Genomic DNA, 27333 nt, shown 5'->3' with positions numbered 1-27333 from the left:
GACAGAATAAACACATTTACCCTCCTGAACCATCTGCAGCGACATGAGGAGCATGCCATCAGGACATAGAATAAACACATTTCCCTCCTGAACCATCTGCAGCGACATGAGGAGCATGCCATCAGGACAGAATAAACACATTTTCCCTCCTGGACCATCTGCAGCGACATGAGGAGCATGCCATCAGGACAGAATAAACACATTTTTCCTCCTGAACCATCTGCAGTGACATGAGGAGCATGCCATCAGGACATAGAATAAACACATTTTCCCTCCTGAACCATCTGCAGTGACATGAGTGGCATGCCATCAGGACATAGAATAAACACATTTTCCCTCCTGAACCATCTGCAGCGACATGAGGAGCATGCCATCAGGACAGAATAAACACATTTTCCCTCCTGAACCATCTGCAGCGACATGAGGAGCATGCCATCAGGACACAGAATAAACACATTTTCCCTTCAGGGACAATAAAGTAAGACCGGTCTTTTTACAGGACATTTACGATTGAGCCCCCATCTGCAGACTTAACCATTGATGCCATCTCCACGAACATCAGGGAAATGGCCTTTAGAAGGCGCCTTGTTGGGGCCTCCCGGGTGGCGCAGTGGTCTGTGCCACCAGAGACTCTGGGTTCGCGCCTAGGCTCTGTCGCAGCCGGCCGCGACCGGGAGGTCCGCACAATCGGCCTAGCGTCGTCCGGGTTAGGGAGGGTTTGGTCGGTAGGGATATCCTTGTCTCATCGCGCACCAGGGACTCCTGTGGCGGGCCGGGCGCAGTGCATGCTAATCAAGGTCGCCAGGTGCACGGTGTTTCCTCCGACACATTGGTGCGGCTGGCTTCCGGGTTGGATGCGCGGTGTCTTAAGAAGCAGTGCGGCTTGGTTGGGTTGTGTATCGGAGGATGCATGACTTTCGACCTTCGTCTCTCCCGAGCCTGTACGGGAGTTGTAGCGATGAGACAAGATAGTAATTACTAATAATTGGACACCACTAAATTGGGGAGAAAAGGGGGTAAAAAAATAAAAAAAGAAGATGCCTTGTTGGCCGTACAGTGCTTGTCGACAACCTGCCTTTGATTGAATCCCTGTTTGTGCCCAACCTTCCCGGCCCAGTAAAGACTCACCATGGAGAGGTAGCAGAGGTGTTGGCACACTTGGCAGCGTCGGTCTGAGGGGTCGAGCCTCAGCCACTGGCGCTGGATCCTCCTGCTCTCTGACGAGGCCTGGTTGTCATGGCTACAGTAGCGGGCAACAGACCGCAGCCCGGCGTCAAACAGATCCCTGCGCTGTCTCAACTCTGTATCCCTGGAACAGGTAGAGCAGACTGGTGTATCGTCTGTCATCAATGGCTACTGTTTACTTTTTGCTACTGTTGTGGAAAGGGTCAATTTGAGATAGGTAACATGTTGTACTTTTAAATGAATGATGTATAGCTATTGATTCTTGAGTGGTTACATTTCTCCAGCCCCACCCCACAGCTGTTTATTCAACAGGGTGACTGCTGTTTATTCAACAGGTGGAGGGGTGACTGCTGTTTATTCAACAGGTGGTGACTGCTGTTTATTCAACAGGTGGAGGGGTGACTGCTGTTTATTCAACAGGTGGAGGGGTGACTGCTGTTTATTCAACAGGTGGAGGGGTGACTGCTGTTTATTCAACAGGTGGAGGGGTGACTGCTGTTTATTCAACAGGTGGTGACTGCTGTTTATTCAACAGGTGGTGACTGCTGTTTATTCAACAGGTGGTGGGGTGACTGCTGTTTATTCAACAGGTGGAGGGGTGACTGCTGTTTATTCAACAGGTGGAGGGGTGACTGCTGTTTATTCAACAGGTGGAGGGGTGACTGCTGTTTATTCAACAGGTGGTGACTGCTGTTTATTCAACAGGTGGTGACTGCTGTTTATTCAACAGGTGGTGGGGTGACTGCTGTTTATTCAACAGGTGGAGGGGTGACTGCTGTTTATTCAACAGGTGGAGGGGTGACTGCTGTTTATTCAACAGGTGGAGGGGTGACTGCTGTTTATTCAACAGGTGGTGACTGCTGTTTATTCAACAGGTGGTGACTGCTGTTTATTCAACAGGTGGTGACTGCTGTTTATTCAACAGGTGGTGACTGCTGTTTATTCAACAGGTGGAGGGGTGACTGCTGTTTATTCAACAGGTGGTGGGGTGACTGCTGTTTATTCAACAGGTGGTGACTGCTGTTTATTCAACAGGTGGAGGGGTGACTGCTGTTTATTCAACAGGTGGTGACTGCTGTTTATTCAACAGGTGGAGGGGTGACTGCTGTTTATTCAACAGGTGGTGACTGCTGTTTATTCAACAGGTGGAGGGGTGACTGCTGTTTATTCAACAGGTGGTGGGGTGACTGCTGTTTATTCAACAGGTGGTGACTGCTGTTTATTCAACAGGTGGTGACTGCTGTTTATTCAACAGGTAGAGGGGTGACTGCTGTTTATTCAACAGGTGGTGGGGTGACTGCTGTTTATTCAACAGGTGGTGGGGTGACTGATGTTTATTCAACAGGTGGAGGGGTGACTGCTGTTTATTCAACAGGTGGTGACTGCTGTTTATTCAACAGGTGGAGGGGTGACTGCTGTTTATTCAACAGGTGGAGGGGTGACTGCTGTTTATTCAACAGGTGGTGACTGCTGTTTATTCAACAGGTGGTGGGGTGACTGCTGTTTATTCAACAGGTGGAGGGGTGACTGCTGTTTATTCAACAGGTGGAGGGGTGACTGCTGTTTATTCAACAGGTGGTGACTGCTGTTTATTCAACAGGTGGTGACTGCTGTTTATTCAACAGGTGGTGGGGTGACTGCTGTTTATTCAACAGGTGGAGGGGTGACTGCTGTTTATTCAACAGGTGGAGGGGTGACTGCTGTTTATTCAACAGGTGGAGGGGTGACTGCTGTTTATTCAACAGGTGGTGACTGCTGTTTATTCAACAGGTGGAGGGGTGACTGTTTTGTCATTTTTTGAATCCCAGATTGCCCTTTTAAGAGTAGAATTACATTCCATGTATGATGATACTGTGATCTACAATGATAATACTGCTATTAATACTGTGATCTACAATGATAATACTGCTATTAATACTGTGATCTACAATGATAATACTGCTGTTAATACTGTGATCTACAATGATGATACTGCTATTAATACTGTGATCTACAATGATAATACTGCTATTAATACTGTGATCTACAATGATAATACTGCTATTAATACTGTGATCTACAATGATAATACTGCTATTAATACTGTGATTTACAATGATAATACTGCTATTAATACTGTGATCTACAATGATAATACTGCTATTAATACTGTGATCTACAATGATAATACTGCTATTAATACTGTGATCTACAATGATAATACCGCTATTAATACTGTGATCTACAATGATAATACTGCTATTAATACTATGATCTACAATGATAATACTGCTATTAATACTGTGATCTACAATGATAATACTGCTATTAATACTATGATCTACAATGATAATACTGCTATTAATACTGTGATCTACAATGATAATACTGCTATTAATACTGTGATCTACAATGATAATACTGCTATTAATACTGTGATCTACAATGATAATACTGCTATTAATACTGTGATCTACAAATATAGTACTGCTATTAATACTGTGATCTACAAATATAGTACTGCTATTGATACTGTGATCTACAAATATAGTACTGCTATTAATACTGTGATCTACAATGATACTGTGATCTGGAATGATAATACTGCTATTGATACTGTGATCTACAATGATAATACTGCTAATTGATACTGTGATATGGAATGATAATACTGCTATTGATACTGTGATCTACAATGATAATACTGCTATTGATACTGTGATCTGGAATGATAATACTGCTATTGATACTGTGATCTGGAATGATAATACTGCTATTGATACTGTGATCTGGAATGATAATACTGCTATTGATACTTTGATCTACAATGATAATACTGCTATTGATACTGTGATCTGGAATGATAAAACTGCTATTGATACTGTGATCTGGAATGATAATACTGCTATTGATACTGTGATCTGGAATGATAATACTGCTATTGATACTGTGATCTGGAATGATAATACTGCTATTGATACTGTGATCTGGAATGATAAAACTGCTATTGATACTGTGATCTGGAATGATAATACTGCTATTGGTTAAATAGTTAAACCCACCTGAGGTCTTTGAGAAGTGAGGTCATGGTACTCAGAATGACACCATTCTCCCGTTTGGATTCTGACATTGCGATCTGGTACAGCAACTTCTCCATGGAGAAGGACCTCTCTATGCGTCGACATTTCAGCTCCTGGGAAGGAGAGGTAAGAGATATTTGAACATTTGATAGGACAGGGTCTTTTCACAACATATCCCAGTTCAGATTAATGGAGGTGCTCAGTTTGGTAAACCCTCGCAAATCCCTCCTTTCATGCAGTAGATGTGTAGGGAACTAAGATCCATGTGGATAACAGAATCTTTGATACTGAATTGACCAGCGGAACACTGGGTACACAGAGGCACTCTCTACCCTCAGTTTGTCCACTCTATCTGAACTGACTGACTGATAGACAGACTGACTGACTGACTAAACTAAGCTGGTTAAGTCAGACTTTAGAGCCTGGTTTACCACCCCTTCGTGAGGAGCTTTCAGGACTGGAACTCAGTCAAACTGGCCACCCCAAGATGTACAGGAGCATGGAGAGGTACAGGACAGGTACAGGAGTTCATACTCTATGTGGTCAGACCCCTAAACGAAAATGGATTTTCGTTAATTTTAGCAAAGACATTTATATCATTTTAAAATGGTCTTGAATAACAATATATATATATTTTATTTATTGTAACAGAAAAGTAATTAAGATTTTTTTTTTAATGGAGAATTGAATCTGTATTAGTGCTGAAGACCAATACTTTAAACAAACTGATCTTGCAACTTTATCTGTGAAAACAACATTTAACATGCCGATGCCAATGACTAGTAACACTATACTAAATACTACAGTAATGTTAGCATGGCACGTAACATTATAATACGTTATGTACTGAATTAAACTCTACTCTTCTTTCAACTAATGGCTTTTCCTTCAAGCATTGGTACGACGGGGGGCTCCAACCTTGGCAGCCTGGTATCCCGTGTTCAGCCACTGGGGGGTGGCGAAGTGCACTGTCTCGGAGACGCTGTAGCCGCAGCACACCTTGGAGACGAACGCCGCCGGGAAACAGACGACGAACTGGCCACTCTGCTGGACGGTCCGGTGCACTTTGACCCCCGCTCGACACAGCACCTCCGGAGAGATCTGGCGGGAGGGAGAGAGACAGAGAACATGTATTACCTAACGACCAAGTCCACATCCCAAATGGCATTCTGTTCCCTATATAGTGCACTACTTACACCCTGTTCCCTATATAGTGCACTACTTACACCCTGTTCCCTATATAGTGCAGAACTTTTCACCAGAGCACAGTGTGTATGTGTGGGGACAGTGTTTCTGTAGTCCATGTTTGTACTGTAGGGGGGGGGGGACAGTGTTTCTGTAGTCCATGTTTATACTGTAGGGGGGGGGGGGGGGACAGTGTTTCTGTAGTCCATGTTTGTACTGTAGGGGGGGGGGGGGGCAGTGTTTCTGTAGTCCATGTTTATACTGTAGGGGAGGGGGGGGGGGACAGTGTTTCTGTAGTCCATGTTTATACTGTAGGGGGGGGGGCAGTGTTTCTGTAGTCCATGTTTATACTGTAAGGGGGGGGGGGACAGTGTTTCTGTAGTCCATGTTTATACTGTATGTGTGGACAGTGTTTCTGTAGTCCATGTTTATACTGTAGGGGGGGACAGTGTTTCTGTAGTCCATGTTTATACTGTAGGGGGGGGACAGTGTTTCTGTAGTCCATGTTTATACTGTATGTGTGGACAGTGTTTCTGTAGTCCATGTTTATACTGTATGTGTGGACAGTGTTTCTGTAGTCCATGTTTATACTGTAGGGGGGGACAGTGTTTCTGTAGTCCATGTTTATACTGTATGTGTGGACAGTGTTTCTGTAGTCCATGTTTATACTGTAGGGGGGGGACAGTGTTTCTGTAGTCCATGTTTATACTGTATGTGTGGACAGTGTTTCTGTAGTCCATGTTTATACTGTAGGGGGGGGACAGTGTTTCTGTAGTCCATGTTTATACTGTATGTGGGGACAGTGTTTCTGTAGTCCATGTTTATACTGTAGGGGGGGGACAGTGTTTCTGTAGTCCATGTTTATACTGTATGTGGGGACAGTGTTTCTGTAGTCCATGTTTATACTGTATGTGTAGACAGTGTTTCTGTAGTCCATGTTTATACTGTAGGGGGGGGGACAGTGTTTCTGTAGTCCATGTTTATACTGTATGTGTGGACAGTGTTTCTGTAGTCCATGTTTATACTGTAGGGGGGGGACAGTGTTTCTGTAGTCCATGTTTATACTGTATGTGGGGACAGTGTTTCTGTAGTCCATGTTTATACTGTAGGGGGGGGACAGTGTTTCTGTAGTCCATGTTTATACTGTATGTGGGGACAGTGTTTCTGTAGTCCATGTTTATACTGTATGTGGGGACAGTGTTTCTGTAGTCCATGTTTATACTGTAGGGGGGGGACAGTGTTTCTGTAGTCCATGTTTATACTGTATGTGTGGACAGTGTTTCTGTAGTCCATGTTTATACTGTATGTGGGGACAGTGTTTCTGTAGTCCATGTTTATACTGTAGGGGGGGGACAGTGTTTCTGTAGTCCATGTTTATACTGTATGTGTGGACAGTGTTTCTGTAGTCCATGTTTATACTGTATGTGGGGACAGTGTTTCTGTAGTCCATGTTTATACTGTATGTGTGGACAGTGTTTCTGTAGTCCATGTTTATACTGTAGGGGGGGGACAGTGTTTCTGTAGTCCATGTTTATACTGTATGTGTGGACAGTGTTTCTGTAGTCCATGTTTATACTGTAGGGGGGGGACAGTGTTTCTGTAGTCCATGTTTATACTGTATGTGTAGACAGTGTTTCTGTAGTCCATGTTTATACTGTAGGGGGGGGACAGTGTTTCTGTAGTCCATGTTTATACTGTATGTGTGGACAGTGTTTCTGTAGTCCATGTTTATACTGTAGGGGGGGACAGTGTTTCTGTAGTCCATGTTTATACTGTATGTGTGGACAGTGTTTCTGTAGTCCATGTTTATACTGTATGTGTGGACAGTGTTTCTGTAGTCCATGTTTATACTGTATGTGTGGACAGTGTTTCTGTAGTCCATGTTTATACTGTATGTGTGGACAGTGTTTCTGTAGTCCATGTTTATACTGTATGTGTGGACAGTGTTTCTGTAGTCCATGTTTATACTGTATGTGTAGACAGTGTTTCTGTAGTCCATGTTTATACTGTATGTGTGGACAGTGTATCTGTAGTCCATGTTTATACTGTAGGGGGGGGGACAGTGTTTCTGTAGTCCATGTTTATACTGTAGGGGGGGGACAGTGTTTCTGTAGTCCATGTTTATACTGTATGTGTGGACAGTGTTTCTGTAGTCCATGTTTATACTGTATGTGTAGACAGTGTTTCTGTAGTCCATGTTTATACTGTAGGGGGGGGGGGGGCAGTGTTTCTGTAGTCCATGTTTATACTGTATGTGTAGACAGTGTTTCTGTAGTCCATGTTTATACTGTATGTGTAGACAGTGTTTCTGTAGTCCATGTTTATACTGTATGTGTAGACAGTGTTTCTGTAGTCCATGTTTATACTGTATGTGTGGACAGTGTTTCTGTAGTCCATGTTTATACTGTATGTGTGGACAGTGTTTCTGTAGTCCATGTTTATACTGTATGTGTAGACAGTGTTTCTGTAGTCCATGTTTATACTGTATGTGTGGACAGTGTTTCTGTAGTCCATGTTTATACTGTATGTGTGGACAGTGTATCCTGCAGTCACACCATGATGTTGTTCTCCAACATCTCCAGTCCTGGGGTTCCATTAGCCTGCAGTAGTGTGTGAACCACCTTGTCCAGCTTCACCTTCTCCTCAGCAGGAATACAGTACCTGAACACCGGGTTACATGGGTTATTGGGATCTAATTGTGTATCACTATATGATAACATGTTGGAGTTAGTGGACACATGTCATAGCACTAGTAAATCAAAAATATCCTTGTCTGGCAATGAAGCTTTATTTTTTATTGTAGTTTTATAGGATTTTATTTGAGCTCAACAATTACATTAAGGGGAATTTTATAAGGGGAAAGATTTGCTTTCGGAATTGTGTAAATATTTTCAATATTATTCATTTCCATGTTGGCTCGATACCCGGAAATGCCATTGTCTGGAGAAAAGGATCCCGATTTCAAACTCTCCAAAAAAGTGTAATTATATATATATTTTTAACTGGCAATAATTAATATTAACTGAAAAAGGATCTTGTGTAGTTATTTGCAATAGCCCTTATCTCGAAACTGTGATTCCTAAAAGATGTGTCTGGAGATTTGGTCAACTCAAATCAGGAATGAGCAGGGTGAGCACGACCATAATGACCTCTTATTCAAGTTCTCATTACATGTAGTGCAACAAGACCACTTATGGTCTGGAAAGTTCTCTACTATCTGATATGTTTTAAACAAACAATATAGAAATCACCACGGTAAAAGAAAATATATATATATTTTTGTCTAACGTTAACTCCGTCAGAGTGCTGAAAGAATAATTTTATATATTTTACAAATGTAAAATACTTTGAGGCAAAAATGTCTGTTTTGAGTATTTGTTGTCAACTCCGTCACTGATGGCTAAACCACTTATGAACTTCAAATTTTGGGGGGGGATTGTTATAAAAAAATATTTGAATCACTCTTCTGCAACACATGGTTAAACTATTGACATATTTGCTGTGATAGAACTAAGGGATCATGTTTCCTTTATAAATGTTGTTTTATGCCAAAACGCTAAATGTTTTATGTTCTGAATCTAGAAAAACATGCCAAAATGCTATTAAATGTTTTATGTTCTGAATCTAGAAAAACATGCCAAAATGCTAATAAATGTTTTATGTTCTGAATCTAGAAAAACATGCCAAAATGCTAATAAATGTTTTATGTTCTGAATCTAGAAAAACATGCCAAAATGCTAATAAATGTTTTATGTTCTGAATCTAGAAAAACATGCCAAAATGCTAATAAATGTTTATGTTCTGAATCTAGAAAAACATGCCAAAATGCTAATAAATGTTTTATGTTCTGAATCTAGAAAAACATGCCAAAATGCTAATAAATGTTTTATGTTCTGAATCTAGAAAAACATGCCAAAATGCTAATAAATGTTTTATGTTCTGAATCTAGAAAAACATGCCAAAATGCTAATAAATGTTTTATGTTCTGAATCTAGAAAAACATGCCAAAATGCTAATAAATGTTTTATGTTCTGAATCTAGAAAAACATGCCAAAATGCTAATAAATGTTTTATGTTCTGAATCTAGAAAAACATGCCAAAATGCTAATAAATGTTTTATGTTTTATAAATGTTTTATAAAATTAGCCCCGGAGCATTATATAGCGTTATAAAAATGCTTTATAAAAATGCATTTGGAGATTTGTATTTCATATTTGAATAATGTAACGATAGAATTAAACAAACAAGGTCTTCAAACACTTGGACAATAAATGTACAAATTAAATTAGCATTTTATGGTGTCTGACTGAGTTGACATAAATCCACTTAGTTGTAAATTTATGAGAAAAACATTTCTGAATTAGGAGGTTGTTCCTTTACATGGTGTGATATATATATTATTTGGTCTATCAGATATTAAGACAAATATTTGTGGAAGAAAAGTTTATATTGTACCGTCTTTCAAGGATTCCTGGCACCTCGGGGGGGGGGGGGGGGTATATGGCCAATATACCACGGCTAAGGGCTGTGTCCAGGCACTCCACTGTCGTGCTTAACAACAGCCCTTAGCCGTGGTATATTGGCCATATACCACACCCCCTCGTGCCTTATTGCTTAAATATATACCATTTAGCAGATTTATCCAATAAAGACTTACGTCATACTGCATACATTTTACGTATGGATGGCCCAGAGAATCAAACCCACTATCCTGGTGTTGCGAGCGCCATGCTCTACCTACTGAGCCATACAGCGTTTCCTTCATACTGTACTGACCACGCTCAGGGAGTTCTATTAAATCAATCTCCACCAGTTCTATTTGACCAGGCTTGACTAACTGACGCTGAGCTCGTTCTCCATTGGCTGTGGCAGGTGGTGAACCTGAGTGACCGTAGGATTAAACTGGGAGAGGGCAGTGAGCAGTGAACCACTACTTACCAAATGCAGTCAGCACCCGTGTGTAAGTAGTCAATGTATGGAAGGCGGTGATGGTCTCGCGACCAGCATGAGGTAGAGAAGACCATGCCGATGTTCAGCCAAGGAATGGTGACTCCTGTACAACCACAAAGGAAGACACAGTAGACTGTCAAGATGTTCTAGTCAGTTCAAGTTCACTTCATTCATAGCAGAATGCTATTGAATTGTGTCACCAAAAATGAGGATATACGGTATAAAACAACAACAAACTAACGCAACATACATTCAAGGAACTGTTGTAGTTAAGCTTCAGTCCTTCAGTTCACTCTGCAGCTACTTACAACTGTCTGTATTACAATACATGTCATCCTGTGTAAGAGGAGAGGGTCATAGGTGTTGATGATTACCTGGCACAGCACCAAGATGGCGTAGGATGGATCCTGAATTATTGGGAAGGATTGTAAGGTTCCATCCATGTCTTGAGTGGAGACAAGAGAACAGAACACATATTTTATGCATGTCCTTATAGGGTTGTAAAATTCCCCTAACTTTCCAAAAATTCCCCGGTTCTCCAGAAATCCCAGTTGGAAGATTCCAGGAATCAGGAGGGAATAAGCAGGAAATTCAAAATCCTCCATTCATGTGATAGGATAATGCCGTTAGGCCCTTACTTTGAAAACGTCTCAGACTTTCCAACTGGGAAGCCACTCCCATGAGTTTTAGTGTCCACTTTCCCACAGTGCACGGCAACATGACATTCCCTCTGCTCCACGATGTTCCAGTACTCCTGCTGCAATCACAGACAGAAACATTATTGCATTAATGTAGATGAAAAAACAAGTAGTGACAGTAGATCACACAGTGGGATGGCTGACAATAAAGACAAAAGGAGAGAAGAAATGTGTCAATGACCTGATCAGTCATCTCCATACTACTTATGGTCCCAGTGAATTATACTACTTATGGTCCCAGTGAATTATACTACTTATGGTTCGGTCCCAGTGAAATATACTACTCATGGTCCCAGTGAATTATACTACTTATGGTCCCAGTGAATTATACTACTTATGGTCCCAGTGAATTATACTACTTATGGTTCGGTCCCAGTGAAATATACTACTCATGGTCCCAGTGAAATATACTACTTATGGTCCCAGTGAATTATACTACTTATGGTCCCAGTGAATTACACTACTTATGGTGTGGTCCCAGTGAATTATACTACTTATGGTCCCAGTGAATTACACTACTTATGGTCCCAGTGAATTACACTACTTATGGTCCCAGTGAATTATCCTACTTACGGTCCCAGTGAATTACACTACTTATGGTCCCAGTGAATTATACTACTTGTGGTCCCAGTGAATTATACTACTTATGGTCCCAGTGAATTACACTACTTACGGTCCCAGTGAATTATCCTACTTACGGTCCCAGTGAATTATCCTACTTATGGTCCCAGTGAATTATCCTACTTATGGTCCCAGTGAAATATACTACCTATGGTCCCAGTGAATTACACTACTTACGGTCCCAGTGAATTATCCTACTTACGGTCCCAGTGAAATATACTACTTATGGTCCCAGTGAAATATACTACTTATGGTTCCAGTGAATTATACTACTTACGGTTCCAGTGAATTATACTACTTACGGTCCCAGTGAATGATCCTACTTATGGTCCCAGTGAATTACACTACTTACGGTCCCAGTGAATTATCCTACTTACGGTCCCAGTGAATTATACTACTTACGGTCCCAGTGAATTATCCTACTTATGGTCCCAGTGAATTATCCTACTTACGGTCCCAGTGAATTATCCTACCTATGGTCCCAGTGAATTATACTACTTACGGTCCCAGTGAATTATCATACTTATGGTCCCAGTGAATTATCCTACTTACGGTCCCAGTGAATTATCCTACTTATGGTCCCAGTGAATTATCCTACTTATGGTCCCAGTGAAATATACTACTTATGGTCCCAGTGAATTACACTACTTACGGTCCCAGTGAATTATCCTACTTACGGTCCCAGTGAATTATCCTACTTATGGTCCCAGTGAAATATACTACTTATGATCCCAGTGAATTATCCTACTTACGGTCCCAGTGAATTATCCTACTTATGGTCCCAGTGAATTATACTACTTATTCATTATGACTATATGGTTGCGTCACAAAAAGCAGGGCCCTGACCAAAAGTAGGGCACTAAGGGCCGATTCAGACTTGAAATAAGTAGACTGAACATGGATTTATGTCTATAAAATATGGACAAGTAAATTTTTATTTAATTTTTTATTTAAGTCCATGTTAAGTCAACTTCTCTGAAACCTGAATAGGGCCTTAAGCAGTGCAACCTACGTAGCAGGTATATAACAGTTTGGGATATGTAGACCATACCTCCACCTCAGCCGTCCCAGGCTCCTTATTGAAACACATGTTCATAGTGTTCCTGGCTGTCCTGTAGAACGTAGTGAGAGAAACCGACTTCCCCTGCCATAGAGAAACACAAAGAGAGGGCTGAGACCTTACAGTCCCTTTCAAGTTCCCTGATACACAGTCAATGTAAAGATTATCACAGCAAATCATCAACACAAAGAGTGTACGAGCTTATGGACCGAGGTGTTTTGATATCCTGCCAATCGAATGACTCAGAAGCACAACCAAAGAGACTAGTAAGACCATACAGGAAGTCGTCTTTTATGTCCCTTGATACACTGTCTCCGTCCCTAACGGCATCCTACTTTTGAATAGGCTCTGGTCAAAAGTAGTGCATCAGAAAAGGGAATAGGAATGTGATTTGGGACGCAGACCACTGTCAATGTAACGATTATCACAGCCAACCAGATGGGAGAGTTAGTTGAACAGCCAGACAAAAATGATACATGTGGATGTCACTGTGCTGCATGACATCATCTTCCTTCCTCTCCCCGCTGCTGCAGCCTCAGCACATTCTGAAGGAGAGTCTTCCATCCAGACGCTTTTCTCAGGTTGCCTCCCAAATGGCACCCTATTCCCTTATCCAAATGGCACCCTATTCCCTTATCCAATTGGCTAACTATTCCCTTATATAGAGTACTACTTTCGATCGGAGCCCTAAGGGCCCTGGTTAAAAGTAGTGCACTAGACAGGGAATTGGGCACCATTTGGGACATAGGCTCAGATACACGACAGACAGCCGGGCAGGGACAGAGACTGAGAGCCTGTATGAATGTGCCAGGAAAATCCCTGGTTGGTTGGACTACGGTCAGTCACTGTAAGCTTTCCCACATGTGTGGAGGAGATTGCTGTATTTCTTATTATGTCCCAATATATTGATTTCATATGGGTTCAGCTATGCTGGCATTCACAGACAGAATAGTCCCTACGAGCCAGGTTTAAAAAGTAGGAAGTCAAACTGAGAGAGGAAACGCTAGAAGTAACTGATACTACAGAAGAACTAGCTGATACTACAGGAGAACGAACTGATACTACAGAAGAACTAACTGATACCACAGGACAACTAACTGATACTACAGGATAACTAACTGATACTACAGGAGAACTAACTGATACTACAGAAGAACTAACTGATACGACATGAGAACTAACTGATACTACAGGATAAATGTAACTGATACTACAGGAAAACTAACTGATACTACAGGATAACTGTAACTGATACTACAGGATAACTAACTGATACTACAGGAGAACTGTAACTGATACTACAGGAGAACTGTAACTGATACTACAGGAGAACTGACTGATACTACAGAAGAACTAACTGATACGACATGAGAACTAACTGATACTACAGGATAAATGTAACTGATACTACAGGAGAACTAACTGATACTACAGGAGAACTGTAACTGATACTACAGGATAACTAACTGATACTACTGGAGAACTAACTGATACTACAGGAGAACTGTAACTGATACTACAGGAGAACTAACTGATACTACAGGAGAACTAACTGATACTACAGGAGAACTAACTGATACTACAGGAGAACTAACTGATACTACAGGAAAACTAACTGATACTACAGGAGAACTAACTGATACTACAGGATAACTAACTGATACTACAGGAGAACTGACTGACACTACAGGAGAACTGTAACTGACACTACTGATAAGAGAAGTGTGAGCAACAGAAGATCATCATGGAGCATCAAGACAGAAACACTGGCAGTGATAAGTTGACATGAGGTGACGTGTTGTCAAAATGAGGTGTGTGTGTGTGTGTGTCTGATCGTGTGTGTGTCTGATCGTGTGTGTGTCTGATCGTGTGTGTCTGATCGTGTGTGTGTCTGATCGTGTGTGTGTCTGATCGTGTGTGTCTGATCGTGTGTGTGTCTGATCGTGTGTGTGTCTGATCGTGTGTGTGTGTGTCTGATCGTGTGTGTGTCTGATCGTGTGTGTCTGATCGTGTGTGTGTCTGATCGTGTGTGTGTCTGATCGTGTGTGTGTCTGATCGTGTGTGTGTCTGATCGTGTGTGTCTGATCGTGTGTGTGTCTGATCGTGTGTGTGTCTGATCGTGTGTGTGTGTGTCTGATCGTGTGTGTGTCTGATCGTGTGTGTCTGATCGTGTGTGTGTCTGATCGTGTGTGTGTCTGATCGTGTGTGTGTCTGATCGTGTGTGTCTGATCGTGTGTGTGTCTGATCGTGTGTGTCTGATCGTGTGTGTCTGATTGTGTGTGTCTGATCGTGTGTGTGTCTGACCGTGTGTGTGTCTGATCGTGTGTGTGTCTGATCGTGTGTGTGTGTGTGTGTGTGTGTCTGATCGTGTGTGTGTCTGATCGTGTGTGTGTGTGTGTGTGTGTGTGTGTGTGTGTGTGTCTGATCGTGTGTGTGTCCGATCGTGTGTGTGTCTGATCGTGTGTGTGTCTGATCGTGTGTGTCTGATCGTGTGTGTCTGATCGTGTGTGTGTCTGATCGTGTGTGTGTCTGATCGTGTGTGTGTCTGATCGTGTGTGTCTGATCGTGTGTGTCTGATCGTGTGTGTGTCTGATCGTGTGTGTGTCTGATCGTGTGTGTGTCTGATCGTGTGTGTCTGATCGTGTGTGTGTCTGATCGTGTGTGTGTCTGATCGTGTGTGTGTCTGATCGTGTGTGTGTCTGATCGTGTGTGTGTCTGATCGTATATGTCTGATCGTGTGTGTGTCTGATCGTGTGTGTGTCTGATCGTGTGTGTGTCTGATCGTGTGTGTCTGATCGTGTGTGTGTGTCTGATCGTGTGTGTGTCTGATCGTGTGTGTGTCTGATCGTGTGTGTCTGATCGTGTGTGTGGCTTCTGTGCTTGCAGATGTGCAATGACCTATATTCGATGTGAGAGCAACTGAACCAGGGATATTGTAGTTCTGCCGCCAGGCACTAACAGCTATACACACTGTATTGACAGTGCTGCACTGTATTCAATCTGCCCACACACAGCTACCACAGAGCTCATTAACCAATAGACTTAACCAATCGAATATTTACACAAGCATTGTGCATGTTGTAGTGCCTCCACTATGCTTGGGTAATTATTTTGGTCCAGAAAAACTGTCTGTTGTATCACATTTGTTGTGCCAAATGTGTTGTACATCAGTTGTTCAACATGAGTGTGTACAGGGTCAGAGAAAGGGGCTAACATGACCTACCCTGTATATACACTTGTGCTGGTCGCTAAGAAACTCTTTCTCCTCCTCTGCTCCTCCTCTTCCTCCTTTCTTCTCCTGAGAGAACAGTCTCCTCCTGCTGGACCTCAGCCACATGTCCTTCTCCTGTTTCTTCCCCTCTTTCGCTCCTTCCTCCAGGTTCCTGGGCAGGCCGTTCCTCCGGATCACCCCGTTTACCAGGCCATTCTTGGGCTCACAGCGGGGCAGCTGGAGCAGGCTCTGTTGGGAGTCATCTGAGTGGCCCTCCAGGGGCCCTCTCTTCTTCTCCAGCCTCCCCTTCTCCTCCAGCACCTCCCTCTCCAGGCGGATGCGCTCAGCGGGGTCCAGGGAGTCGTAGGACAGCAGGTACTGACAATAGGCCTCCTGCAACTTGGCCAGACGATCCTGTGGTCGGGTGGTAGGATATTATTACGTTGCAGTTGACAGTTGACAGGGAGGGCAGTGTTAACATCAAATGTCAAAGTGCTATACTTAGCTATGCAGCTAGCTGGGCTGGCTGTTGGTTTTCATCAGAAGTCAATCTCAAATAAAAAAGTAGGATAAAAACAAAATGACCCACTTCAGTGTAGATGAAACACTACAAGGCACGGATGCCGGAAGGAATTGTTTGTTACAGAACAGCATCATGGTCAACACAAGAGACTGAGTACCGAATGGCCCCCTATTCCCTATATAGTAGGCCAGAGTCTTATGGACCCTGGTCAAAAGCAGTCTACTATATAGAGGACAGGGTGCCATTTATGCAACCTTGAAGCAGTACAGTACCTGTGCAGTCTTGGGGATACGGAGCTGGTCGGCTAGCTTATTCCATTTCTTCATGTCGCTGACCTGCTGCATGCCGCCCATGTCGTTGATGAGCTGAAAGAACCGGGCCAGGTCCAACTCACATCCGCCTGGCAGGGAGGGGGAGTGGGAGGAAGAGGAGGGAGTGAAGGAGAGAGAGGGAGGAAGAGGAGGGAGATAGGGAGGATATGGAGGAAGAGGAGGGAGTGAAGGAGGGAGGGAGGTTAGGGAGGGAGTGAAAGAGGGTGAGAGGGAGGATAAGGAGGAAGAGGAGGGAGTGGAGGAGAGAGAGAGAGGGAGGATAGGGAGAGAGGGGGAGAGGGAGGATATGGAGGAAGAGGAGGGAGTGAAGGAGGGAGGGAGTGAAAGAGGGTGAGAGGGAGGGAGGGAGGGAGTGAAGAAGGGTGAGAGGGATAGGGAGGGAGTGAAGGAGGGAGCGAGGGAGGGAGGATAAGGAGGAAGAGAAGGGAATGAAGGAGGGCGAGACAGAACACAGAACAAGGAGGTTAAAACAATGTTCTTTAATCCTGGATCTGTGAAACCACATGGCTTAATAATGATTGGTTGATTTGGTGTATTAGTACTGGGCTGTTAGTGCTGGGTTGGAAGAAAAGCATGCACACCCTGTGGGCGCCCATGACCAAGATAGAAGAACACAGGTTAAAATGGATATACTGTATGCATCTGGGAGGATATAGAGAGGACCAACGAGGCTGATAAACATGGATTCTGAAAAAGCAGCAACATTCACTACATTTACAATAAGCTTTCAAACAAATTACAGCCAAATGTTCTAGATGAGAGGCTGTGGATGTTTGATGAATGAATGACTTGGCTCTGTTAGCCAGGACAGCCTGGTTTAGACAGCCATGATCCTGTTTGAGGTTGAGGCCCACTCTGACAAAGCAGAGGCCTGTAGGTATTGGAGCCTGAGAGAGAGAATGTCTGTGTCCCAAATGGCACCCTATTTCCTATATAACTAGTATGGGCCCTGGTCATGCACTATATAGGGAATAGTGTGCCATTTGAAATGCAGACAGAGTGTAATATCTCTGCTACTTCGTTCCTCTCCTTTCCCTCACCATGGGTGTCTGCTGCCTGTAAAATCCCCTTACAGACGTTCCCCATTTGTCACACACACACACACACACTCACTCACTCACTCACTCACTCACTCACTCACTCACTCACTCACTCACTCTCTCACACACACACACACACACACACACACTCACTTTCTCACACACACACACACACACTCATTCACTCACTCTCTCACACACACACACTGCTACTGGTCTGGGGGTTGTCAGTGTGTGTGAGAGTGTGTGTGTGAGTGTGAGTGTATGTGACTGTGTGTGAGCTACATTAGTCGTGTGTGTGTGTGTGTGTGTGTGTGTGTGTGTGACTGTGTGTGTGACTGTGTGTGTGACTGTGTGTGTGACTGTGTGTGTGTGTGTCGGGGATCCTGACAACCCCCATCTCTCCCAGTGTAATCTCATCAAAGCTGCCACCTGGCAGAGGAACTGTAATCCTTCCTCACTAGGTAAGGTCAGAATCAAGGTCTCACTTACAAACGCACTAAGAGCAATCAGCAGCAGCCAATGGGCAGGATGAGAGGTGGTTCAGAGGTCAGGATGAGAGGTGGTTCAGAGGTCAAAATGAGAGGTGGTTCAGAGGTTAGGATGAGAGGTGGTTCAGAGGTCAGGATGAGAGGTGGTTCAGAGGTCAGAATGAGAGGTGGTTCAGAGGTCAGGATGAGAGGTGGTTCAGAGGTCAGAATGAGAGGTGGTTCAGAGGTCAGGATGAGAGGTGGTTCAGAGGTCAGGATGAGAGATGGGTCAGAGGTCAGGATGAGAGGTGGTTCAGAGGTCAGGATGAGAGGTGGTTCAGAGGTCAGGATGAGGGGGTCAGAGGTAATTTGGGAGAAGCCATTTAACTATAGTATAGTTCCCTCAGAAGGAAACCGTTAGCAGCACACTGAATTAACAAGAGGAAACTTCAAACTGTACAACCTGATAGATAGCCACTCTATGTAGAGTTGACATATGTCCTAGAATAAGATTAAACTGTACTAGAATATCGTGAAACTGTACTAGAATAACATGAAGCTGTACTAGAATAACATGAAGCTGTACTAGAATAACATGAAGCTGTACTAGAATAACATGAAGCTGTACTAGAATAACATGAAGCTGTACTAGAATAACATGAAGCTGTACTAGAATAACATGAAGCTGTACTAGAATAACATGAAGCTGTACTAGAATAACATGAAACTGTACTAGAATAAGATGAAACTGTACTAGAATAACATGAAACTGTACAAGAATAACATGAAACTGTACTAGAATCAGATGAAACTGTACTAGAATAAGATGAAACTGTACTAGAATAAGATGAAACTGTACTAGAATAACATGAAGCTGTACTAGAATAACATGAAACTGTACTAGAATAAGATGAAACTGTACTAGAATAACATGAAGCTGTACTAGAATAAGATGAAACTGTACTAGAATAACATGAAGCTGTACTAGAATAACATGAAGCTGTACTAGAATAACATGAAGCTGTACTAGAATAAGATGAAACTGTACTAGAATAACATGAAGCTGTACTAGAATAACATGAAGCTGTACTAGAATAACATGAAGCTGTACTAGAATAACATGAAGCTGTACTAGAATAAGATGAAACTGTACTAGAATAACATGAAGCTGTACTAGAATAAGATGAAACTGTACTAGAATAACATGAAGCTGTACTAGAATAAGATGAAACTGTACTAGAATAACATGAAGCTGTACTAGAATAACATGAAGCTGTACTAGAATAACATGAAGCTGTACTAGAATAACATGAAGCTGTACTAGAATAACATGAAGCTGTACTAGAATAACATGAAACTGTACTAGAATAAGATGAAACTGTACTAGAATAACATGAAACTGTACAAGAATAACATGAAACTGTACTAGAATCAGATGAAACTGTACTAGAATAACATGAAACTGTACAAGAATAACATGAAACTGTACTAGAATAACATGACTGTACTAGAATAACATGAAACTGTACAAGAATAACATGAAACTGTACTAGAATAACATGAAACTGTACAAGAATAACATGAAACTGTACTAGAATCAGATGAAACTGTACTAGAATAAGATGAAACTGTACTAGAATAACATGAAGCTGTACTAGAATAACATGAAGCTGTACTAGAATAACATGAAACTGTACTAGAATAAGATGAAACTGTACTAGAATAAGATGAAACTGTACTAGAATAACATGAAGCTGTACTAGAATAACATGAAACTGTACTAGAATAAGATGAAACTGTACTAGAATAACATGAAGCTGTACTAGAATAAGATGAAACTGTACTAGAATAACATGAAGCTGTACTAGAATAACATGAAGCTGTACTAGAATAACATGAAGCTGTACTAGAATAAGATGAAACTGTACTAGAATAACATGAAGCTGTACTAGAATAACATGAAGCTGTACTAGAATAACATGAAGCTGTACTAGAATAACATGAAGCTGTACTAGAATAAGATGAAACTGTACTAGAATAACATGAAGCTGTACTAGAATAAGATGAAACTGTACTAGAATAACATGAAGCTGTACTAGAATAAGATGAAACTGTACTAGAATAACATGAAGCTGTACTAGAATAACATGAAGCTGTACTAGAATAACATGAAGCTGTACTAGAATAACATGAAGCTGTACTAGAATAACATGAAGCTGTACTAGAATAACATGAAGCTGTACTAGAATAAGATGAAACTGTACTAGAATAACATGAAGCTGTACTAGAATAACATGAAGCTGTACTAGAATAACATGAAGCTGTACTAGAATAAGATGAAACTGTACTAGAATAAGATGAAACTGTACTAGAATAACATGAAGCTGTACTAGAATAAGATGAAACTGTACTAGAATAACATGAAGCTGTACTAGAATAACATGAAGCTGTACTAGAATAAGATGAAACTGTACTAGAATAACATGAAGCTGTACTAGAATAACATGAAGCTGTACTATAATAAGATGAAGCTGTACTAGAATAACATGAAGCTGTACTAGAATAAGATGAAGCTGTACTAGAATAAGATGAAGCTGTACTAGAATATCATGAAGCTGTACTAGAATAACAGGATGTGGAGGAACTATTTGTAGCTCCCTAAATGTCTTTGACATGAAACCTTAGTGACAGTCTTAGTCCCAAATGAAACCCTTTTCTTAGTGCATTATTTTTGATCAGGGTCCATAGGGCCCCCATAGGGCTCTGGTCAAAAGTAGTGTACTATGTAGCAAATAGGGTGCCAGTTCGGATGCACCCTAAGTATCAGTTCTACAGAAATGTACCTATGAGCGGGGGGTCCTCCATGGAGATGCCCTGGGCCTGGAGGTGTTTCCTGATGCAGGCCAGCCGGAGTACATTGGGCCCCCAGCGCCGACCCAGCTTATGGATGTGCTGCACCTGGGTCACAAACCTCATGTCCTCTTTCAGCTTGCACTCTGGCCTCCAGTCCTGAGGAGGAGCCACCCTGCACAGCCCATAGCTCTCTGCCTGCCCGCGCACCGCTTCCACATACACCAGAGGGTCGTGGAACTCCTCCAGACTGGGTCTGAACACTGGCACCTCGGTTAGGGGCGGGGGAGGGGGTGGTGCTGCACCTCTCTTCTCCCCACTCTCCCGCTCTCCCCGCTGCCTCTCTGCTGCTTTAGGCTCTGCTGCTGGTTTAGCTGGGCTGCTGGTGCCTGGTTTCACCTTGGCTGCTGAGCTAGTGGAAGTGGAGGTGGAAGTGCCCTTGGAAGTGACATGGGCAGTGTTCTTGGAAGTGCCCTGGAAAGTTTTCTTAGAAGTAGTGTTCTTAGCTGGTGGTGTAGTATTAGCAGTAGTAGTAGTATTAGCAGTAGGGGGTATGGGCTGTGCTTGTCGGGTCAACATCAGCTTGCCAGCGGAGGCTCGTTTGGGTCTTTGCTCCGAGGAGGAAGGTCGGGATGACGTGACCTTACCAAGATGGCCGCCGGACCCCGCCACAGCCTTCTCCTGGACATTGACCTTCCTGCTGCTTCGCGTCTCCGGGGCATTGACCTGCAGTCTAACCTTTTTGACCTCCGGCGAAGACTCCGGTGTCTCTGTTGGACTCTCCTCAGCCGGGAGCCCCAGACGTCGCTTGGAGTGTCTGACGCCCTCACGCCCCTGCAGTACCTGCTTACCGCCACATCGGCGTGGGTGAAGCTGCCCGTTGACTCGTTGTAGGCAACACCTGCCGGCTGCCTTGTTGGATTGTACCTTCTGTTTGTTGGGAGTCTTTGCATCGCCACTTGAGAGTTTTCCTGAGTTGGAGTGTGGTGGGCGTGGGTGGCGGCGGGCACTGCCACAGGCAGAGCGCCGTTGGTTCTTCAGGGGTTGGCGAGCTTTGGAGGAGGCTCTTTTGCCCACGGTGAGTTTGGCCTCTTTGAGAAGTCTGGCTTTGGTGTAGCGGACGTGGCCCCTGGGAAGCGCTGTGGCTGTGGACTTCACAGTTCTGGACAGCAGTGGTCGGGAGGCCGGCGGCTTTTTGGCACAGGAGTTGCGTACGGTAGCTGACGATACCCGCGACAGCCTGTTCACTTTTGAAACCTGCAATAGACACAAGGATGATTATCAAAAATAAGTACTTTTTGGAAATCTCACATCATCATCATTTGTACGTAAGCTCCATCATCATTTATACCTAGCTCCATCATCATTTATACCTAGCTCCATCATCATTTATACCTAGCTCCATCATCATTTATACCTAGCTCCATCATCATTTATACCTAGCTCCATCATCATTTATACCTAGCTCCATCATCATTTATACCTAGCTCCATCATCATTGAGACCTAGCTCCATCATCATTTATACCTAGCTCCATCATCATTTATACCTAGCTCCATCATCATTTATACCTAGCTCCATCATCATTTATACCTAGCTCCATCATCATTTATTCATAGCTCCATCATCATTTATACATAGCTCCATCATCATTTATACCTATCTACATGATCATTTATACCTAGCTCCATCATCATTTATACCTAGCTCCATCATCATTTATACCTAGCTCCATCATCATTTATACCTAGCTCCATCATCATTTATACCTAGCTCCATCATCATTTATACCTAGCTCCATCATCATTTATACCTAGCTCCATCATCATTTATACCTAGCTCCACCATCATTTATACCTAGCTCCATCATCATTTATACCTAGCTCCATCATCATTTATACCTAGCTCCATCATCATTTATACCTAGCTCCATCATCATTTATACCTAGCTCCATCATCATTTATACCTAGCTCCATCATCATTTAGACCTAGCTCCATCATCATTTATACCTAGCTCCATCATCATTTATACCTAGCTCCATCATCATTTATACCTAGCTCCATCATCATTTATACCTAGCTCCATCATCATTTATACCTAGCTCCATCATCATTTATACCTAGCTCCATCATCATTTATACCTAGCTCCATCATCATTTATTCATAGCTCCATCATCATTTATACATAGCTCCATCATCATTTATACCTATCTACATTATCATTTATACCTAGCTCCATCATCATTTATACCTAGCTCCATCATCATTTATACCTAGCTCCATCATCATTTATACCTAGCTCCATCATCATTTATACCTAGCTCCATCATCATTTATACCTAGCTCCATCATCATTTATACCTAGCTCCACCATCATTTATACCTAGCTCCATCATCATTTATACCTAGCTCCATCATCATTTATACCTAGCTCCATCATCATTTATACCTAGCTCCATCATCATTTATACCTAGGTCCAGTATGTCTTCTCCTTCTATATCTATAGCTGCTGTACATTTCATCATTGACCATCGGCCCACGTTTTAACCTGATCATATACAGTAGTGGAACATTACAGACTTCAGATCTCCTCTCTTACTGAGGTGTAGTTGATTAGTTCCACACCAAGGTGGACAGGACACCAGACAATCTGTCACCTGTTGGTTTGCCAAGGACAGGGAGAGGTTTCTGGCATCCCTCCTATACAACAGCAGATGCACAAAGGAGATCAGGCCTGTGTCCCAAATGGCATCCTAATCCCTATATAGTTGCCTACTTTTGTCCAGAGCCCATAGGGCACCAATCAAAAGTAGTGCACTACATAGGGAATAGGGTGCCATTTGGATCAGTGACTGAATGAAGACCCAAATTGGAATGTGTTTGAAATAGCACTCATGCTAAATATTCTTAATGACGTATGTCTGCCAAGGTTATGTACATGAAGCCAGTAACTGCTGTCAGTATTATTCCTCTGCATAAAGGTGTCTGTGTGTGTGTCGGGGAGGGGCTGAGCGTTGCTGGGAAGAATGAGGGAACCATCCCACTCCACCCACCAGAGGGCATCACTGCTCCCAGTTGTCATACAGAACAGTGTCACTATGTCAGCAGTGTAATGGTGGAGTTTCCACCATATTGCTTCCTTAAACCTTACAGATCAGATTTGTAAACGTTGAGGGGTTAGTTACGGCCGAGGGCAAGGGGAAGTCTGGCTTGAGAGATAGAGAGAATTTGGGGGAGAGAGAGAGGTCAGCATGTCTGTAGCCAACAGGAAGCTGTACCAGGAGGACAGGAAATGTAAACCCTCCAGCAGCGACAGAATACTGGGGCCAACACTAACAGACTGGCATGCTGGCATCAGACCATTAAGATACACACTTAATCTGTCCCGAAAGGCACCCTATTCACTATACAGTACACCACTTTTAGCCAGAGCCCTATAGGCCTTGGTCAAGGGTAGTACACTACATAGAGAATATTCAATAGAGTGCCGTTTGGGATTCAGCCCAGGTACTCTCCATCCCAGCCCATCTGTGTCTCCCTGGTGTACCTGCTTTGGGTGCTCCTTGTTGGGCCTGCTGTGGCGAAGACTGTGGGTGGTGCTGGAGGTCCTGGCTGGGCGTCCTGTAGAGGTCCTGTGGTTCTCCCTCCGGGCCTCTCCCCGCTCAGCCCTCTCTCTGGCCTGGATAGCCTCTCTCCCTCTGGGCCTCAGGAAGAGCTCCTTCCCCCGTAAGGACCTGCTGTGGCCATTCAACACTGGAACACAGAATGAGAACGATGAAATGTATGGACTGTTTACACTGTTTTCAACATCAGTTTTACAACTTTTCTGTTTACTCTATCCTTACATTAACCTAGGCTAGCTATTCAAACTATGCAGAAGCTTCTCAGATAAACCATATTTCACACTTGAATAATATACGGAGGACAATGCCTAAGCTGATAACTATGATAGCAGTGTCAGTCTATCTGTCATGTGTTAAGAGCTATCCCCACTGGGCACAGACGTCAATTCAACGTCTAATCCACGTTGGTTCAACGTAACTTCATTGAATTGACGTGGAAACAACATTGATTCAACCAGTGTGTTCTCAGTGGGATGCAACTGTCAGTCTGTTATGATATGTCTATATTTGTTTTATGTCTGTTACAGTTACAGGTACATTATAATTACTAAGTAACTTGAAAAGACTGTACATTGAAGACTGTACATTGAAGACTGTACATTGAAGACTGTACATTGAAGAGACTGTACATTGAAGAGACTGTATATTGAAGAGACTGTACATTGAAGAGACTGTATATTGAAGAGACTGTACATTGAAGACTGTACATTGAAGACTGTACATTGAAGACTGTACATTGAAGAGACTGTATATTGAAGAGACTGTATATTGAAGAGACTGTACATTGAAGAGACTGTATATTGAAGAGACTGTACATTGAAGAGACTGTACATTGAAGAGACTGTACATTGTAGAGACTGTACATTGAAGAGACTGTACATTGAAGAGACTGTATATTGAAGAGACTGTATATTGAAGAGACTGTACATTGAAGAGACTGTACATTGAAGAGACTGTACATTGAAGAGACTGTATATTGAAGAGACTGTACATTGAAGAGACTGTACATTGAAGAGACTGTACGTTAAAGAGACTGTACATTGAAGAGACTGTATATTGAAGAGACTGTATATTGAAGAGACTGTATATTGAAGAGACTGTACATTGAAGAGACTGTATATTGAAGAGACTGTACATTGAAGAGACTGTACATTGAAGAGACTGTACATTGAAGAGACTGTATATTGAAGAGACTGTATATTGAAGACTGTACGTTGAAGAGACTGTATATTGAAGAGACTGTACATTGAAGACTGTATATTGAAGAGACTGTACATTGAAGAGACTGTACATTGAAGAGACTGTACATTGAAGAGACTGTATATTGAAGAGACTGTACATTGAAGAGACTGTACATTGAAGAGACTGTACGTTAAAGAGACTGTACATTGAAGAGACTGTACATTGAAGAGACTGTACGTTAAAGAGACTGTACATTGAAGAGACTGTACATTGAAGAGACTGTACATTGAAGAGACTGTATATTGAAGAGACTGTATATTGAAGACTGTACGTTGAAGAGACTGTATATTGAAGAGACTGTACATTGAAGACTGTATATTGAAGAGACTGTACATTGAAGAGACTGTACATTGAAGAGACTGTACATTGAAGAGACTGTATATTGAAGAGACTGTACATTGAAGAGACTGTAAATTGAAGACTGTACATTGAAGAGACTGTACATTGAAGAGACTGTATATTGAAGAGACTGTACATTGAAGAGACTGTATATTGAAGAGACTGTACATTGAAGAGACTGTACATTGAAGAGACTGTATATTGAAGAGACTGTACATTGAAGAGACTGTAAATTGAAGACTGTACATTGAAGAGACTGTACATTGAAGAGACTGTAAATTGAAGAGACTGTACATTGAAGAGACTGTAAATTGAAGACTGTACATTGAAGAGACTGTACATTGAAGAGACTGTACATTGAAGAGACTGTAAATTGAAGACTGTACATTGAAGAGACTGTACATTGAAGAGACTGTAAATTGAAGAGACTGTACATTGAAGAGACTGTAAATTGAAGACTGTACATTGAAGAGACTGTACATTGAAGAGACTGTAAATTGAAGAGACTGTATATTGAAGAGACTGTACATTGAAGAGACTGTATATTGAAGAGACTGTACATTGAAGAGACTGTACGTTGAAGAGACTGTACATTGAAGAGACTGTAAATTGAAGACTGTACATTGAAGAGACTGTATATTGAAGAGACTGTATATTGAAGAGACTGTACATTGAAGAGACTGTACGTTGAAGAGACTGTACATTGAAGACTGTATATTAAAGAGACTGTACGTTGAAGAGACTGTATATTGAAGAGACTGTACATTGAAGAGACTGTATATTGAAGAGACTGTACATTGAAGAGACTGTACGTTGAAGAGACTGTACGTTGAAGAGACTGTACATTGAAGACTGTACATTGAAGAGACTGTATATTGAAGAGACTGTACATTGAAGAGACTGTACATTGAAGAGACTGTACATTGAAGAGACTGTACATTG

At 42.4% G+C, this 27333-nt stretch overlaps 1 protein-coding gene across 4 annotated transcripts in view; it reads right to left on the bottom strand.

Annotated features, from left to right (window-relative positions):
* The window catches only part of LOC110520720 (jumonji and AT-rich interaction domain containing 2a), a 96693-nt gene that overhangs the window by 4318 nt on the left and 65042 nt on the right, over window positions 1–27333 (bottom strand). The window contains exons 6-18 of one of the 4 annotated variants that reach the window (XR_016483723.1): window positions 24735–24940; window positions 21178–22441; window positions 16765–16892; window positions 15982–16383; window positions 12750–12842; window positions 11018–11136; window positions 10754–10824; window positions 10368–10482; window positions 7985–8090; window positions 5163–5345; window positions 4676–4795; window positions 4227–4357; window positions 1129–1309 (exon numbers count right to left, since the gene is read on the bottom strand). Coding sequence is in view for 2 of the 4 variants with exons in the window: in XM_036935962.2 (XP_036791857.2) it covers window positions 1129–1309; window positions 4227–4357; window positions 5163–5345; window positions 7985–8090; window positions 10368–10482; window positions 10754–10824; window positions 11018–11136; window positions 12750–12842; window positions 15982–16383; window positions 16765–16892; window positions 21178–22441; window positions 24735–24940 (2999 nt within the window). In the remaining 2 variants the exon portion in view is untranslated. Of the gene's footprint in view, window positions 1–1128; window positions 1310–4226; window positions 4796–5162; window positions 5346–7984; window positions 8091–10367; window positions 10483–10753; window positions 10825–11017; window positions 11137–12749; window positions 12843–15981; window positions 16384–16764; window positions 16893–21177; window positions 22442–24734; window positions 24941–27333 lie in introns of all 4 variants that reach the window. The other 3 variants (XR_005034689.2, XM_036935962.2, XM_036935963.2) reach the window with 3 other exon arrangements.

This window comes from Oncorhynchus mykiss, chromosome 2, assembly GCF_057628025.1.
Source record: "Oncorhynchus mykiss isolate SJ-2025 chromosome 2, ASM5762802v1, whole genome shotgun sequence".
In the NCBI taxonomy this organism is placed as follows: domain Eukaryota; kingdom Metazoa; phylum Chordata; class Actinopteri; order Salmoniformes; family Salmonidae; genus Oncorhynchus; species Oncorhynchus mykiss.
The sequence above is the reverse complement of the archived record's forward strand: the minus strand, read 5'-3'. Positions and strand labels throughout refer to the sequence as shown.